Genomic DNA, 16047 nt, shown 5'->3' with positions numbered 1-16047 from the left:
TTTGTGCTCTGGCTCCTTGACTTTCACTAACAAGAACTGTCCCTGTTCATCGTCTGCTGGCAGGAACTGTGCCGTCTAGCAGTAATGTCCTTATTTTGCAAGCATCGCCTAAGTGACTGGCATGGCCTGTTTGCAGGTAGTATATGTTAGATGGGCTCCTAAAGCATTTCCGATGGAAAAAACCAATCTTCCCTGCCTCTCACTCCTTTGGTGGTGCCCTGTCTTTACGTGTGCTCTTTTTAAAAGCAGCTTTTCAAGCTACGTTTCTTCTTGTTCAAACACATTCATCTAAGTGTGCAAAAGTGACGTTGGAAGGAGTGAAAACCAGAGTTTCATTAAAGGATCTCTCCTAGTCATTCCTGAAGATGATTAGGATTGAACCTGGGACCTTTTGTATGCATGTGTTCTGTCCATGCATTCTGCCTCTTTCTCCTAATCGTAGCCACTGGAAGGAACCAGAAAGTGATAAACGGGGCATAATTAAAAACTCCAGTCAAGTAGTCATAAACTGTTTATGCCACAGCCAAATGATCTATAATTGTCACCTTGGCTTTTCAGTGGTCCTGCTTGTTTACTTTGTATCAAAGTTGTATAAGGTATCTAACTCCCTTTCTTTTAATTTATTAAACAGGAAGGACTGAACTCTGCCTGTTTCTTAACTGGTCCTGGCCATTCTGATTTTGTTCTTAATCTTCTCCCTTGCATCTTCCATGTAATAGTCTTTATTAATAAAACACACATTCTGTGTGATGTGCCAATTTCTTCCCGCTTCCACTTTAATACTTTATTTCAGGATCACTTCACGCAAATCATTTTCAGTTGGAATGTGACACTAGTCAGATGTGAAGTGTTCATGCATGCACTTTTTGCAGCTTCTCTTTTTCAAAATTCAAGCAAATTGGAGCCTAATCTTTTTCCCAATTGTTATTTGTACCTAAATTGTGAGAATAACATGAAAAGGAGAAAATGGCCAAAGCTGATGTGGGATGTACTTGTGCAAGGAAGAGAGCATTTGCCCTTTAGCATGAGAGCTGTTGTAGGCATTCCTTGGGTCTCTTCTAGAATACATGAGCAACTGTGCAGGCTAGAAATTGGCTTTTGAAAATGCTGATCTACTTGGAAGTCTGTAATAGGTGTCAAATCAAAGACTACATTCGGTGCCACAGTCTACATGTGTGGAGTTAGAGAATAGAAAAGGCTTTGAATTTAAGCAGTTGGAAATTCATGAAGCCGGTTGCTAAATGGTAGGGACAGTCATTTAAAACAGCAAGCTGTGTAATGAGTATTGGAGAGATTTAAAGGGGGGGTTGCATGTCTGAATGCTTTGCACTTGTTGGACTTTAGGGTGTGATCCTGGTTGGTGAGGGCCAGGCCACCCAGTGTCAAGGGTGGAAGATAGCTTTTTAACCTAACTGCAGGTGTCCCTAGGACAAATGCGTCCTGGATCACTCATAGAAACTGAATTACAACCCGACCCTTTCCAGAAGCTTCCAATTCCTGGGGAAGATCAGTTGCAATGGGCAAGCTGTCTTTCAGGGGCACTCTGCCATTACTGTGCTGCTGATTTTTCTAATTGAGGAATCTCCAAGAAGCTGGAATTCTCTGGACAGAGGTTGAAACCCACTATGTTAATTTATGGGACGATGGGGAATCTTTGGCCTTCCAAATGCTGTTGGACTCTTAACTCCCATAATCCCTAACCAACCATTGGCCCTGCTAGAAGTTCGATCCCAGTGTCTTCAGGAGAGCCACAGACCTGATGCATAAGCTACTTATTGGACTTTGTTAAGCTTGTTGGTAAATATTTTAAAAAGCAAATTACATAAATCCAAATTTGAGGCTCCATTTAAATCTTTGTCATTTTTCCTATTGCAGTTTCTGTTATTCGAAATTGCTGTTTGCTTCCTTGACCCCCCTCTTTTCTGCCTTTTACCTATTCCTATGATGGTGCCTCATTTCCCCAAGTTGTCTGTTCATGTTTGATGGGAATGTGACTGGGTATAAAGCCAGGATTTAAAAAGCAAAATAGATGCACACAGCAAATAAAAGAGTAGCTGTTTTTGCTGTTCTGGATTGATGGTTGATCTGGCTGGCTGCCTGCTTGGGTATGTTCCCCTGTGAATAAATAAAGTGGAAAGCAGAGTGTGTTAAATCAATGACAGGTTGTTAAGCCTTGCCCAGAGAATTGGCTGAGGGCTTGGGCTACGCTAAACTCTTCCAAAATAATGTGATAGATAAATAATACAAACAAAAATAGAATAACTTTGGAGTTCAGCTATTCTCATGCTTTAGCTGGATAAGTGAAAGGATAAGCAATTATTTCTGGCTTCTGCCATTCAGTCAACTTGCCCTTTTTGGGGTTATTTGTATGTTTTCAGGGACTGGCCTGGAGCTTGTGGAACCAGACCATCACTTTTTAACTCTTCCTTGTGATCAGGCAAGCTTAATGTCTCTTCACTGGCATCCAGAGCTTTTCGTTCTGGTTCTCACAAACTGGAAGAGAGGCAGCAGGTGCTGCAGTGCGGAGCCGAGAGAGAACAGAAGCAGGGCACTTTGTAAAGAGTTAATGCAGATATATATTGAAAGGGAAGACTTCAACCTCTTTCATTTTAACATGGAGCTTCATGAACATCTTCCTCTTTCCCCTCTCAAGTTGAATAATCTTGCTGTTGTAGCAATTTGCAGAGAATGTTGACCTATACGTAAAACTAAACTTAAGCCAGCTGTGTATGTAAGGCAGCCTTCCATCACTCCTGTAGTGCATGCTGGCTGGGGCTGGTGGGAATTATAAACCAAAACCTCTGGAGGGCACCAGGTTGGTAAAGGTTGGTGTAGTACCAAATGTGTCTGAATTTAAATGTCAAGCCAATTTCTGAATCTGCACTTTTTCTTTCAACAGGGATTCTTAAAAAATGAAAAAGATAATGCTTTGCTGTCTGCCATTGAAGAGTCCAGGAAACGGGTAAGTTGGAGAAGGGCATATGAAAAAGTCTTGAAATTGAAACACCTCTTCAGTAGAGAGGCTGAATCTCAGAGAATTCTGCATTCTAATTGGCATTGCAACATGACAGATTTGTGGTTATACTATTCTTCATAGCATGAGTAGCTAGTGTGGTTCCTCCTGAGGTTGTTGGACTCCAAATCCCATCAGTTCAATAGAGAATGACATTGTTGCCTGCTTTTGCTCTACAAGTGCAAGAGCTCTTTCCCATGCCTAGTTTTAAAACCCTTTCAGAGTAATGACTTCACACCTTGGAATTGAATAAACTTTATAGACAAATACTTTTCTGTAATAAACCCAAAGTGAGTGGAGGAGTAGGATTGCTGCTCCTGAGTTGATTGGCTCTTGTGCCATATGCATGGGCTGTGCATAGAAGAGTCAGTGGAAAGTTTTTGTCTGGCCCTAATGCCACAGTCTCCCACTCTCATCCATGGTGTACAGTATTCCTTATTTGGCTACATGAGTAGGGCTAAGATTACATGCATTCAGCTGAGAGTTATACATTAGTACTCTGTGAACATGAGTTAAGCTCTTGCTTATTTTACTGGTTTGCCTCTGAAATAGCCTGTAATAATAATAGTGAGAAACCACAAAATGAAGATTTGAAATCACTGTGATTAAGTTCAAGTTTATGTGTAATGGCCTCTGATTATTATTTTTAATGCTATGTTTTTCTTGAAGATGTGGAAGCATTGGTTTTTCTCAATTTAATTCCGGGACTGGCCAACAGCATGCTTTTGTAATGTACAATATCCACCCTACCCTAAGTCTGGTGCCATTGGCATCAATTTGGCACATAGGCAAACCAAAGCCTATATTAAGAAAACTTTGACCTGTATGACTAATACTAATCAAGCTTATTTGTCTAACTTCTCTCATTTGTGTGTAATTTAATACATGTGTCTACTTTAATACATTTTCCTACTGCTCTACCTATTTTATTTTATTTTTTGTTATTTAATTCATTTGTTGACTACCCTCATCCATTTAGTATCACAGGACAGTTCATAATGCAATAATAAAACAATAAAAATGTTTTACATAAAAATAGTAACTACTAAACTAATGTTAACAACTCCCATATCGGTACAGTATGAGAAAAACAGTAACGATGGTTCAACCAAAACATCAGTATTACTGAAACATCTGGGTGGTTAGGTGAAACTGATTGATTCATCTCCAAATTGGAGGAGGGAGCTGTTTCTGTAAATGGGGTGACACCACAGAAAAGTCCCTGTTTTGAATCACCTTATGATGGGTAAGACCACAAGAGCCTCCCCTCCTGTTTGTAAGGCCCAAACTGGCACATATAGAAAGAGGTGCTCTTTTTTCAAGTATGTGGGCACCAGTTTATTCAGGGCTTTAGAAAGGAGCATCAGGATCTTGAATTGCGCCTGAAGAAGTGAGAAAATAGTGAGGATTGTAGAGCCCCACAAACTTCAGACATTTCAGCCAGCATTGTGTGCACACTCCCAAGCATAACTTTTTAGTCCCAAGAACTGGAAGCTTTTTAAAAAAAGAAAGCTGAGAATTCTCACCTGCATTTTGCCTCCAACACCACACTCTGAACTTTATCTACAAAATGTTGGCTGATATCCAGCACTGAGCATCATCTACTGAAAGGGCAGGGTGCAGGTGAAAGGAAAAGCTGTATGTTTCTGTTGTCGAAAAATGAAATGAAATCAGTTGCATAACTGATTTTGCCAGCATTAGTAGTAATTAGCCAAAATAGATCAGGCCCCTGCTAATGCTGGCATTTGGTCTTCTACCTGCTCAGCATGCTAAACAGATCACAGTGCCAGGAATTTAGCAAGCCATCAGCAAGGCTCTCTTGGCCAACTGGGGGCTCCTGTTCCACCACTTGGAAATTGTAGCTTTCCTTGTAATTGTTTGTAACCATGAATAAATGATAAAGTATCGTCAGACCATAAGAGATTTATTAATCTATTTATTCCATTTATAACTCGTCCTTCAATCTGAAGATTCCAAGGGAAGTATACAGCCAAAGTCAGTATGAATTAAAAAACAAATAAATAAAATATGGCATTACATAAAACCAATAAACATCATAAAACAGCCACAGAACAGCAGAACAAAACCACTTCTTCATCGCAAATCTTCCCCAGATGCCTGTAGGAAAAGATGTGTCTTAAATATTAGTTGAGGTGGTGTCTTAAAATATTACTGGCTCCACTCTTCTAGTTGAGCGCTATATTCAGGGCATTAATTTGACAGCAAAATAAACCCCTATGTTGACTTCCTGTAATTTCTGTTTTAAGACAAATCAGAAGTCAGCTGAACAGCAAAAAATGTGTTCTTTGACCTTCTCTTTTTGCATTTGTATGTGAGTAAAACACATACTCAAATCCTATTCTGCATTTTAATCTTTTTAGCAAAGCCTGATTCTCCATAGCTACCACTACCACTACAGATATGCAGTGCTCCAAACACCCCAAAACAAACCCAAACCATGGGGACAAGCTGACTTTTGGACTGGGATACGGGCGCACACACATACACCTGTTTGTCCCAGCCAAGGTTACTCATCTGTCTTGCTCATCTTGGTGTAATGTCCCATTCTAGAGAGAATGTAAACCAATTCAGGCAGTCTCCGGAGTAACAGGTGGATGGAAATATTATGTGCTTTTGAATACACTTGCACCAGGGTCACTTGTTGTAGAGAAGAAGCACCAGGTAACCACACTTCTGCTGGGAAGCAAATGTCTTATCACTTAAGAGTGATAACACGAGAGAGCCCATATGGCGTAAGGTCAGGTTGATATGCAACCCCCCCACATAGACACGCTCCTGGTGAGTGAGGCAAAATTAAACAAAGGCAATGCCACATAAATGCAGGTCTGACTGCCTTAGAATGGAGTTTTGCTCTTTTAAAATGGAGGGACAGTAATGTCCAGCTGACCAGCCCTTGTAAATGTGTGGCCAGTATGAATCAGCCTTTTTACAAGCTACTATCCTATTATAGACATAAAGAATGCCCAACTTGGTTGCTGGGAAAACAGCTGCAGCCTGCAATGAAAGTGTAGCAATAATAAAATAGAGAGGAGGGCATGATGCTTCAGTTACCGGTATATATGGGCATGCAGACAAAACATATTTGTCAAACACGGCTGCCTATTTAGAAAGACATATTTAATGTTGTATTGCAGTTGTCAGTGTCATAGTAACACAATGAACAAAAGCAATGCAAGCAATCAAAATATTTAGTTTCAAGACATTTGGTAAATCACTAACCATTTGGAGCCTGCAAATAATTCACCGTGAACTGGTGTATGTGGTGTATGTGGACACTGATTCACAGCTAAAACATCAAGTCATCAAGAATGTAGTTCTTAACAAGATGGTCAGGACGCAGACGTGGCTTAGATTATAATAAATAATTTTAATAAATCTATGGTACCTATTTTGAGAGTGCAAGACAAGATGACACAAAGTGATTCTGTAGCTTGTCGTGTCTGAAAGTCTTTGTTTCTGATTAAATTTGGATTCACTCAGAACGATCAAATGTTCTTCATTTAAACCAAGAGTAGCCATGTTGTTTTGCATTTGATTTATCCCAAAATGAAAGATATTTAGAAACAACTTCATTTTTTGATAGTACCAGAATGGAGAGAATGACAGAGTGATAGAGTTTAATCTGGTTCTTCAAAACTTTGTTCTGATTCAGTGCATACCTTTAGAAAGGGTCTTCTTTCTGATCACACCCAGTCCTCAGAAGTCAACTTTTGTAAAGCTAAATGTTCACATAAAATGTGAGCTGGAGTCCAGAGCATCTGGAAAGCACCAGGTTGCTGAAGGGTGGTCTCTTGGGTCGGTGTTTTGTGCATTAATCTTGCTTTTCCTAGACCTTTGCTATGGCTGAGGAGTATCACCGAGAATCAATGCTGGTCGAATGGGAACAGGTGAAGCAAAGGATCCTTCACACACTGCTGGCTTCAGGAGAAGATGCCTTGGACTTCACTCAAGAGAATGAGGTATCTCTTGGGCTCTATTGCAGCTGCATCATTATCATCATTATTATTTATTCTCTCTGGCTTTTGAGATTTCACTCTCTTCCTGTACACTCTCAAGCATATCTTCACAGTCATGGTGTCAAGGAACTCGCTTTTAAAATGAAATCTAAGCTTGCTCACTACTACCTCCTGCGTGTCTCTCTCTCTCTCTCTCTCTCTCTCTCTCTCTCTCTCTCTCTCTCTCTCTCCCCCCCCCCCCCCCGTGCTTTCACATAATTGCAGTCTTCAGTGTCTGTAGTTTTAAAAAAATGTTTTTGATCCTCCTCAAACTCTTCACTTCCTAATTGCATCTAAAAGTGTTCTTCATTGTAGAAACGTGTGGAACCCTGAAGTTCATTTTCCGAATTGCTCATGTTAATTGGCTATGCTTCATATTGTGATCTGGAAATGATGCTGGAAGCATTTTCTTTATGGAAATACCCTGTGGAAGATGTTTTACTGACAACTTATTAAACTCAGTGGGCTATCAAATTTTTCAGTTGTGGGGGATGCAGACAAAATATGTTGGAAACTGGGTGATCACTCACTGCTCTTCAGTAGCAGAGCCTTGCAGACTTAGCAGGTTGTTCAGGAAGCATTCAACAGCTTCTGGGGGTTTAAGTGAAATTGAGTTTACCTTTATTGGGAACATCTTTTGAACAGGTAACAGTGGGTACAAAGGATGACTAGCTTAGAGTTAAGTGGTAGACTGCCCTTATCACAAATGTTGACATCTCAAAGGAAGAAAAAAAAATAATCCATCTAATACACTTCACAAATCAGTTAAAAGACAGGATGTGATTTATCACTCTGTAATGCTCTTCTCTCTCCTGCAGAGCCTATATAATACTGGTGTGTCGCTGCAAGAGCATTTGAAACCCTTGATGCGATGTTTTGCCCCCAGCCTTGAAGTCAAAGGCCTGGGAGGTTTGCCAAGCATCTGCTGCGTTAAAAGCCAGTTGCTTAACTTTCCCAATTCATGCTGCACTTAAATCCTATTTCAGAAAAATTGTGAGCGAGCGAGAGGCAGACCCCCATCCTTAGAATATAATAGAGAGTTAATTGATACCTCTGGATATGCAGAATCAGCTGAAAGGCACAGACCCACACAGCAGGAAGCAGGTCAGCTGGGGAGCTATATTTCAAGCTTTGGGCTTGTGAAAAATACAGACATGTTGCTTCTGGAAAGAAGACCAATTAGTCAGTGATGTTTTACGGTTCAAAGAAAGCTGAACACACATTCTCTTTTAGAGGTTTCCACAGTTCCCTGAAGGGCATATGGTGTCTGGTCAAAGGAAAAACAGTATGGATCATGTTTGGCTTAGCTATGTATTTCAGGAGTGTTCAGGCCAAGGTTCCAGTTCAAATGGGATCTTCTGCTCTCCCTCATCCCCACACCCTTTGGCCATCTTGCTGTTTTTTCTGAATCTCCCCACCCCCATCTTTTTATTTTAAAGTGCAGCTGTTACACAACCTGTTTCTATGCCATCTAAAGTGCATGGCTGCTCTGTCAGAGTTCCGATATCCCCAGGTCTCTTTAAACTCCTGTATCTCTTCAGGTTTTCTGGATTCGAGATAGAGCCAAGATGGCAAGTGTACTGGCAGCATTGCAGTCCCCCCTTCCCCCCCCCATGTTGCAGCGGATGGCCAAGTCTTTTGGAGCTTTGCCAAAATGGCTGCCAAGGTTTTTGCTTTGGAATGTGTGTATGAATAATGCAGATTTTGGTGCCTGCAGTTTGCAACAAATGAAGCTAAATGCAGAAGGGCTAGAGGCACAATTGAGTACAGTGGTAGCTCGGATTAAGAACTTAATTCGTTCCGGAGGTCCATTCTTAACCTGAAACTGTTCTTAACCTGAGGTACCATTTTAGCTTATGGGGCCTTCCGCTGTTGCCGTCGCGCAATTTCTGTTCTCATCCTGAAGTAAACTTCTTAACCCAAGGTACTATTTCTGAGTTAGCGGAGACTGTAACCTGAAGCATCTCTAACCTAAAGCGTCTGTAACCCAAGGTACCACTGTAGTAGCTTTCTGTGCTGCTGAGCTGTTTGTAAAGGTGGAGAAGCCATTGGGAATTAGAAGGGCATGTTTTATTTTCCTGCATTGAAATCCAAAAAGTGGGCCTGCCCATGGCACTTGACAATAAAGGCTGACTGTGCTTTCCAAGCTTGTTGCACATTTCTTTGGGACTCATGCAAACAGAAGACAATTATTTTAAATGCTTTGATCACACCAAATGGCTAGTTGCAGATGTTGCCTGCTTTCATACTTATTGATTACACAAAATAAAAACAGGTTTTTTCACCAAGCTGATTTTTCCTTCTTTGAGTAATGCAAGGGTTGAAGTTGCATAGTCTTGAATGCTGAAATGAATGCCAGAGAAACCAGGGTCTTCTCATCAAAAGAAAATGTTCTCCTGACTGAGTTTGGTGATCCCAGCACTGCCACACAGGCAGACTGAACCAGGGAAGTCATGCTGATAGGGATTTCTCCTAGCAACATAGCAAGAAACTTTGCTGAGTGGGAGGCAGCTATCCCTTAATTGATTTATTTTCCAACACCTCTAAGTATTACAAAACCTAAATCTGACTCTAAACTTGACATTATTCATTGTCATAACATCTCTCTTTGTGTATGTACCATTATTTTAAAGCAATAAAGACTGGCAGTTATGAATTTGAAAGCTCTCTTCTTAAGAGACAAGGGTGGGGGAAGAGCATTGGGGGAGGGGGTTGGTAGTGGCATATGTCAAGATTTTGATATTGAAGGACATACGTCTTTCCAAGGGTTCTTTTCACGCCCACAGGCCACTTAGCCAGTTGGTGCTTATGGCACTGCAATAAAATACCTCGCTGTGGCAGGGCGACCAGACGTTGGGCCTGTAAATGTGTCCCCAGGTTGCTTCTAAAGGGTTGCAGGGAGATAAAGAACAGGGAGAGAGAGATGGATTCACAGCTGTGAGTAATTTGCTACAGCAAAAGCCTCTTGCCCAGCAGCTTCATGCTCTGGTGGGATTCTCGAAGTTTTGGTATTGGCACAAAAGTGCCACCCAATTGCTAAATGAATTTGTGTCAAATACTCTGACCTGCATTTTCATTGTCTTCCAACAGCCCAGTTACATCAGTGAGCTACCACCACCAGTTCGTAGTTCTTTGGACAACATTGAGATGGCCTACGCTCGACAAGTGAGTAAATTAGAAACTTCAGTATCTCAGCTATATTACCTGAAACTCCCAGTTAAGCCCACAGTCAGGCTTAGAGGCCAGCTCCCCAGAGGCTGATCCTCTTGAGTGACATCGGCATGAAACAAACACAGACATTTTAAAAATGGAATTTGACACCAGATATAAAAGCAGTGGTGTGAAGCAGATCGGATTTGAGTGGATCAGACCAAGAGAACCAAAAGACATACTGACTGCTGCAACACATTGGTTTACCAGAAAGTACAGGACATAGCAAACAGAATTATAGGAAACAGAATCAGACACCTGTCCATGAAGCTCAGTGTTGTCTCCACTGACTGGCGGTGGCTCTCCAGGGCTTCAGACTTTCCTCAGCCGTCCCTGAAGGTGCCAGGGATTGAACCTGGGAACTTCTGCCTCCAAGGCAAGCGCTCTGCCACTGAGCTACAGCCCTTGCATTCTTCCACACATGAGGAGTGTAGTGGGAGCAATCGAGCATCATGTAGCAGCACAAAGCTTGTTCCACATGAACCACACTAAGTCAGCAACCTGGACTTATGCAGATATGGCCATTGTGTCACCATGTGAGCATGTACTTAAAAACCCCTTACATACCTGCCAGTATTTGATCCTCTTATGTTGTCCTTAGAGATAGGCCATGTGGAACAGTGAGAAATCCTGCCTCGCTCCCAACCCTGAGGCCTGCCTGGGGCTTTAGAATAAATGTGGCAGAACATTTTGTATTCCTCTGTATCCCCTGATGCACCATTGCTGCGAGGCAATGAAACGGGGGCACTTGCTGGCAGGAGCACTCCCCCAAGACCATGTGATCTGGAGGCTTGTTTCAGATTCTTCTGTGGTTAGCAGGGAGGGAAGGGGTTGGAGGGAAAAAGCACTGGGGGAAGGGGTACTTGTGCTAGGAAGCTGCTTACTCTGTTTGTTTTCAGATATATGTTTATAATGAGAAGATTGTGAATGGATACCTGCAGCCCAACTTGGTGGACCTTTGTGCTTCTGTAGCAGAGTTGGATGATAAGGTACTGCCTGTGAAGTGAGCATAAGGAGATGCTCTGCTTGTGCTCAACTGAGCTGAGCAGCCTGCTGATGGAGGAAACACTGGCTGCTTCTTCCATATGCCCATAGATTGCTGCATACAGGCATTTTTGCATACAGCAGTGGTTGGTGGCAGTAGACATCTTGGTCCAAATTCAAGTAACCTGGTATACTAGCAGAAGCCAGCAAAGAACTGCCCCCAGCACCACAGTGCTTGCCGCCATGCCTCTTCCCAAAATCTTCTCTGGAGGTTCAGGAGAACCCCCAGAACAGCACAAGGGGTGGGGGAGATCATTCATCCAGGCAAGCAGAAATGCTTGCACTGATGGAATGATCATGTCAGCACAACATTGAACTCCATCCCTTGTTTTGGGGGGCACTGAACAGACTCTAGTGTCATATGGTCTACTAATCACACTGTAACTTATGAAACGATGGACACTACATATAATACTTGACTTTCTGGAAGCTGCATGTCCATCCCATGGTAGAGAAACCTTTTCCAGCAATATATATAGAGAGAGAGAGAGAATCCCCTGGGCCATAAGAGTACAACTTAATTTCAGCTGCTTTAAAGCCTTTATAATACAGTTGTAGCCTTGGGCCATTGGTCTTCAACTCATGGGTGAGGGCCCACTACCAGGTTGTGGCCTGATCTAAGGTGGGTCACATCACTACCACTAGCATCGTATGTACAGACATGGCAACAATAAAGCAATATGTGAGGACATATTGCTTTATTGTTGCCATGTCTGTACATATGATGCTAGTGTTGAAAACATTTAAGACTACTATCTTAGGAAAGTGAGGATAGTTAGTACTGTCAGCAACAGTGTTCCTGTGAACCGCTACCATGTACCCTGTCCATTTAATATGCCATTCTCATGAAGATAAGGATGCAGCTTCTTTTAGTGGTAGCTTCTTCTAGTCATTTGACTTGGTTGGTTGTTGTTTTGCAGAACATTTCTGACTTGTGGGCTATGGTGAAGCAAATGACTGATGTTTTGCTGGTTCCTGCAAGTGATGCGCTGAAGGTCCGGACAAGCATGGAAGTGCAGATGGAGTTTGTCAAGCAGGCCCTCCAGTACCTCGAGCAAAGGTAGTGCAGCAAAATAGTTAGAACTCAGGAGCTTTCATTTGTTGTTACAGATGCCTATAGATGTAATAGTGCTTCCGAAAGATCTACCACCCATTCATATATTAACTGAAAATGCAATGCAAGGAAGATGTAACTGTTAGGTGTCCTCTATAAGCATTGCCACCTCAGTACCAAAGAAAGCAGACTTGGAACATCGTTGCAATATCTGATCCTGGGTGGGTGGGTGGGTGGTGGAATCTTCCAGCATGCAAGGAGGCTGACTGGAACTGGGATCCCTTTAATGGGTGGAAGGGATGAACCTTTCACTCATGTCCTTCCCCCAACAGCCAGGCTGGGTAAACTATAGCCGTGCTCAATGCACTCACGTAGCTGTCACCACACCCATTTGTCACTCTCTGACTCCAGAGAGGAGTGACCTCTGGAGACCCCAAAGAAATAACCACAGTGGGAAGCAGGGGATAGCATCTCATGTACCTCTCTATTCCCCAAGACCAGGGTGACATACTTTTCAGAACAGAACATTGAAACAAAAGAAACAGTTCAATCCAATTGTAGCTAGCCTATTTTAGTTGCTTATAAAAAGGCTTCTGGAAACCTCAAATATGGAATCATCTCATTGATGGGCTAGTGTGATTAGGGTCACAGGATTGTGTAACAACAGCCTGCTTTTAGGAGTTTAACCATCAGGATTAACCAGGCGATCCCAATGCAGTCCCAGGACAGAGATGGGAAACACTCAAGATGGCCATAAACTGGAAATAAGCCACCCTGGTGAAAAGAGCAACATTATTCGAACTCTGGGACATGACTGTTTCATTTGCAGAAAATGGAGGGCTAGGGGAGAGAACAGTCTTAAAGGAACAGGTTGGGGACATCCAAGTTGTGCAGCACAATGCCCTCTCAAATGCTATTCCTGTGGGTTGTATACTCACCATAAAGCTGAGTGGAATCCATCACCTGGCGTAGCTCATTAAGGTGGAAATTGTAAGCATATATTTAAATACTTCTTTAAAACTATGTTAAGTAAACATGCAACTGTGTGAGATGTATTATGAATCAGAAATGGATGGTTCCTTGCAGTTACAAGAACTACACGTTAGTGACAGTCTTTGGAAACTTGCACCAAGCCCAACTGGGAGGGGTACCTGGAACCTACCAGCTAGTCCGCAGTTTCCTGAACATCAAACTCCCAGTATCTGTCCCAGGACTCCAGGTAGGTATCTCCACAGCCAAGGGGTTCTGCCATGGCTGTATTCACCCATTCAGATCATTCTGGATCTCTTAACCCATGCATAAATTTGGGGGTTGAGTAGGGGGTTGTCATGTATGCCAAGAAGAGAGCATGAGAAAGGTATCTCTTTGCAGTTGCTTATGGGGCAGGGCTGTGGGTAGTCTAATCTTTAAAAAAAGATTAAGTTGTATTCAGTGGTTGTATTCAGTGGTGTTCTCCTGTGAACAGCAAGGATATCTGAATCTAGCAGAAGTTTCAGTGAGTGGGAGAGGCAATTTTCACTGCTTCCTTCTGCAGCTCCCTTAGCCATCTTCCAGACTGTTCCACAGCATCCCCCAGCCCTCCAGAACAGATTGTGTGTCTGTTGTGACGTGTGTGTGTGTATGTGCAAGGGTAGCCATCATGGTTTCCTCCAGGTATTTTGGGTTCCAAATTCCCTCATCCCTCACTATTGACATATCTGGAGGGCACCATGTCAGCTACACTTTGTGTACAGAGGGACCTAAAATCTGCTAAAATTCCCTCCCTGCCATTCCTGGTCGGCTCAGTTAAGTTAAAGATGCTTCCATGAATGTACAAAGGAAAATCTTGCATGTAGAAATCTAGCATGTTAGGGATGAAGCAAGGCTACCCAGTTCTCCATGCACAGGGGATTGTTTTGTGTGGAAGAGCGTTCAGGCATTACCTGCAGCCTGAAGCAGGACACCCCAAACATAGGTTTCTCACCTGTGGGAACTGGACCTTAATCACAACATCAAGAAAGGTTTCCTCTCTGTTTTTACCATTTATCTGTTTTCTTTAGGATGGGGAAGTAGAAGGTCACCCTGTTTGGGCAATAATTTACTACTGCATGCGATGTGGCGACTTAATGGCAGCCTTGCAAGTGGTGAATCGAGCTCAGCACCAGCTGGGAGAATTTAAAAGTTGGTTCCAGGAATACATGCACAGCAAAGATAGAAGGTACCAGGATGTCTCAAAAAGAGGCCAAGAAATGGGATGGGTCAAGGAGTCTACTTTGAAGTGCATCATAGAATTGCAAGGGAGCTGGGAGCTTATCAATCTATCCTCCTAAGGTTTTTGCTTGAACCCTTATGACACATGTCTTCTCAGCTGGAAAGGCTGATGTTAACATTGCCCATTTTTAGTTGCACGTGGCAAGTTCGGTTCTTTAAGTTAGTGGAAACAAAGCTGTTGCTTTTGTTGCTCTGCTGGGGTCCTTACACCTACATTGCTTGCTGCATGCACACAGTGTTGGATGTTGTGAGCAACACACGCAGAGCCAGTGTGGGTCAATCAACTGGCACACTGGTAGGAGGGACCTGTCTTATTGTGGGCTGTAAGCTGAGCCACAGCTCCATTTAATAACTTGTCTTTCTTTTATTGTAGATTGTCTCCAGCCACCGAGAACAAAGTTCGCCTCCACTACAGACGAGCCCTGAGAAACAACACCGACCCTTACAAAAGAGCGGTTTACTGTATCATAGGACGCTGCGACATTGCCGATAACCACAGTGAAGTTGCTGATAAAACAGAAGATTATCTTTGGCTAAAGGTAATGGTGGCTTCCCTTCAAAGTTTTAGAGATAGCACTGCTCACTATACTTCCAATTCCCCCCTCATTTGAACACTGCCTTCCTCTGGAGAATACCCTCTTATGTATCCCAGCTCCCACCAGTGAGTTGCAAAGGATTATGAGAACTGTGGCCTGCTGTGTTGCCAGGTCTCCAGGGGAGTCTTCTTCACTCTGTGCATTTGGGCAGCAGGTCAAAACAGCCTTGTTTAGGTGTGCTTTTTCTGACTTCTGATGTGCTTCTTCCTGATTTTTGATATTTTTTGTTCGTTTTGAGAGTTTTTCTTTCCTTCTGCTGAAGCTAACAGGATCGGTGGTCAGGGATGATGGGAGTTGTAGTCCCAAAACATCTGGAGGGCTGAGTTTTCCTGTGCCTGTATTAGGTGTTCAGAGGGTCTGATTTATGCTGGAAGAATCGGGATACAAGCAGATCTATAAATAAAAGAACTGGTGAAGATCCAGTCCAGGGCTAAAGTACTTCCAGATATGATCTGTAAGGTATTAACACAATCCTCTTGGGCAAAATAGTGGTGCCATTGTCATTTTCAAAATATTTTCAACATCAGACCAAGTGTCTTGTTCTAGCTGGACATGAGACTCAGGGAAGAAGCGCTCTGTAGCACAGGACCTTTCAAATTAGGGTCTCATCAGGCAAAGGCAGAGTCATATCAGGAACGTGAACAGAGGGTTATTGGGAGTGTTTCCCTGTATAGCAGGGATGGGGAATCTGTGCTCCCCTCCCCACTCCAAGATGATGTTGGACTCCAACTCCCATCAGTCTTGCCCAGCATGGCCAATAATCAGGGGTTATGGGAATTGTAGTCCAGCAACATTTGGATGGCCACAGGTTCCCCATCCCTGCTTAACACACTGTTGTCTCAGCATAAGCCTAAAAAAGGCTGG

At 42.8% G+C, this 16047-nt stretch overlaps 1 protein-coding gene across 3 annotated transcripts in view; it reads left to right on the top strand.

Moving 5' to 3' along the window:
* NUP93 (nucleoporin 93) overlaps nucleotides 1-16047 on the top strand; it is a 67802-nt gene that overhangs the window by 36546 nt on the left and 15209 nt on the right. For all 3 annotated transcript variants that reach the window (XM_081922698.1, XM_081922699.1, XM_081922700.1), the window contains 8 exons: nucleotides 2900-2962; nucleotides 6865-6993; nucleotides 10120-10194; nucleotides 11139-11228; nucleotides 12204-12343; nucleotides 13424-13556; nucleotides 14377-14534; nucleotides 14961-15126. In XM_081922698.1, the coding sequence (XP_081778824.1) occupies nucleotides 2900-2962; nucleotides 6865-6993; nucleotides 10120-10194; nucleotides 11139-11228; nucleotides 12204-12343; nucleotides 13424-13556; nucleotides 14377-14534; nucleotides 14961-15126 (954 nt within the window). The remainder of the gene's footprint in view (nucleotides 1-2899; nucleotides 2963-6864; nucleotides 6994-10119; nucleotides 10195-11138; nucleotides 11229-12203; nucleotides 12344-13423; nucleotides 13557-14376; nucleotides 14535-14960; nucleotides 15127-16047) is intronic.

This window comes from Podarcis melisellensis (assembly GCF_964234715.1).
Source record: "Podarcis melisellensis genome assembly, chromosome: 8".
NCBI classification, from domain to species: Eukaryota; Metazoa; Chordata; class Lepidosauria; order Squamata; family Lacertidae; genus Podarcis; species Podarcis melisellensis.
Note: the sequence above shows the minus strand (reverse complement) of the source record. Positions and strands in the feature narration are given on the sequence as shown.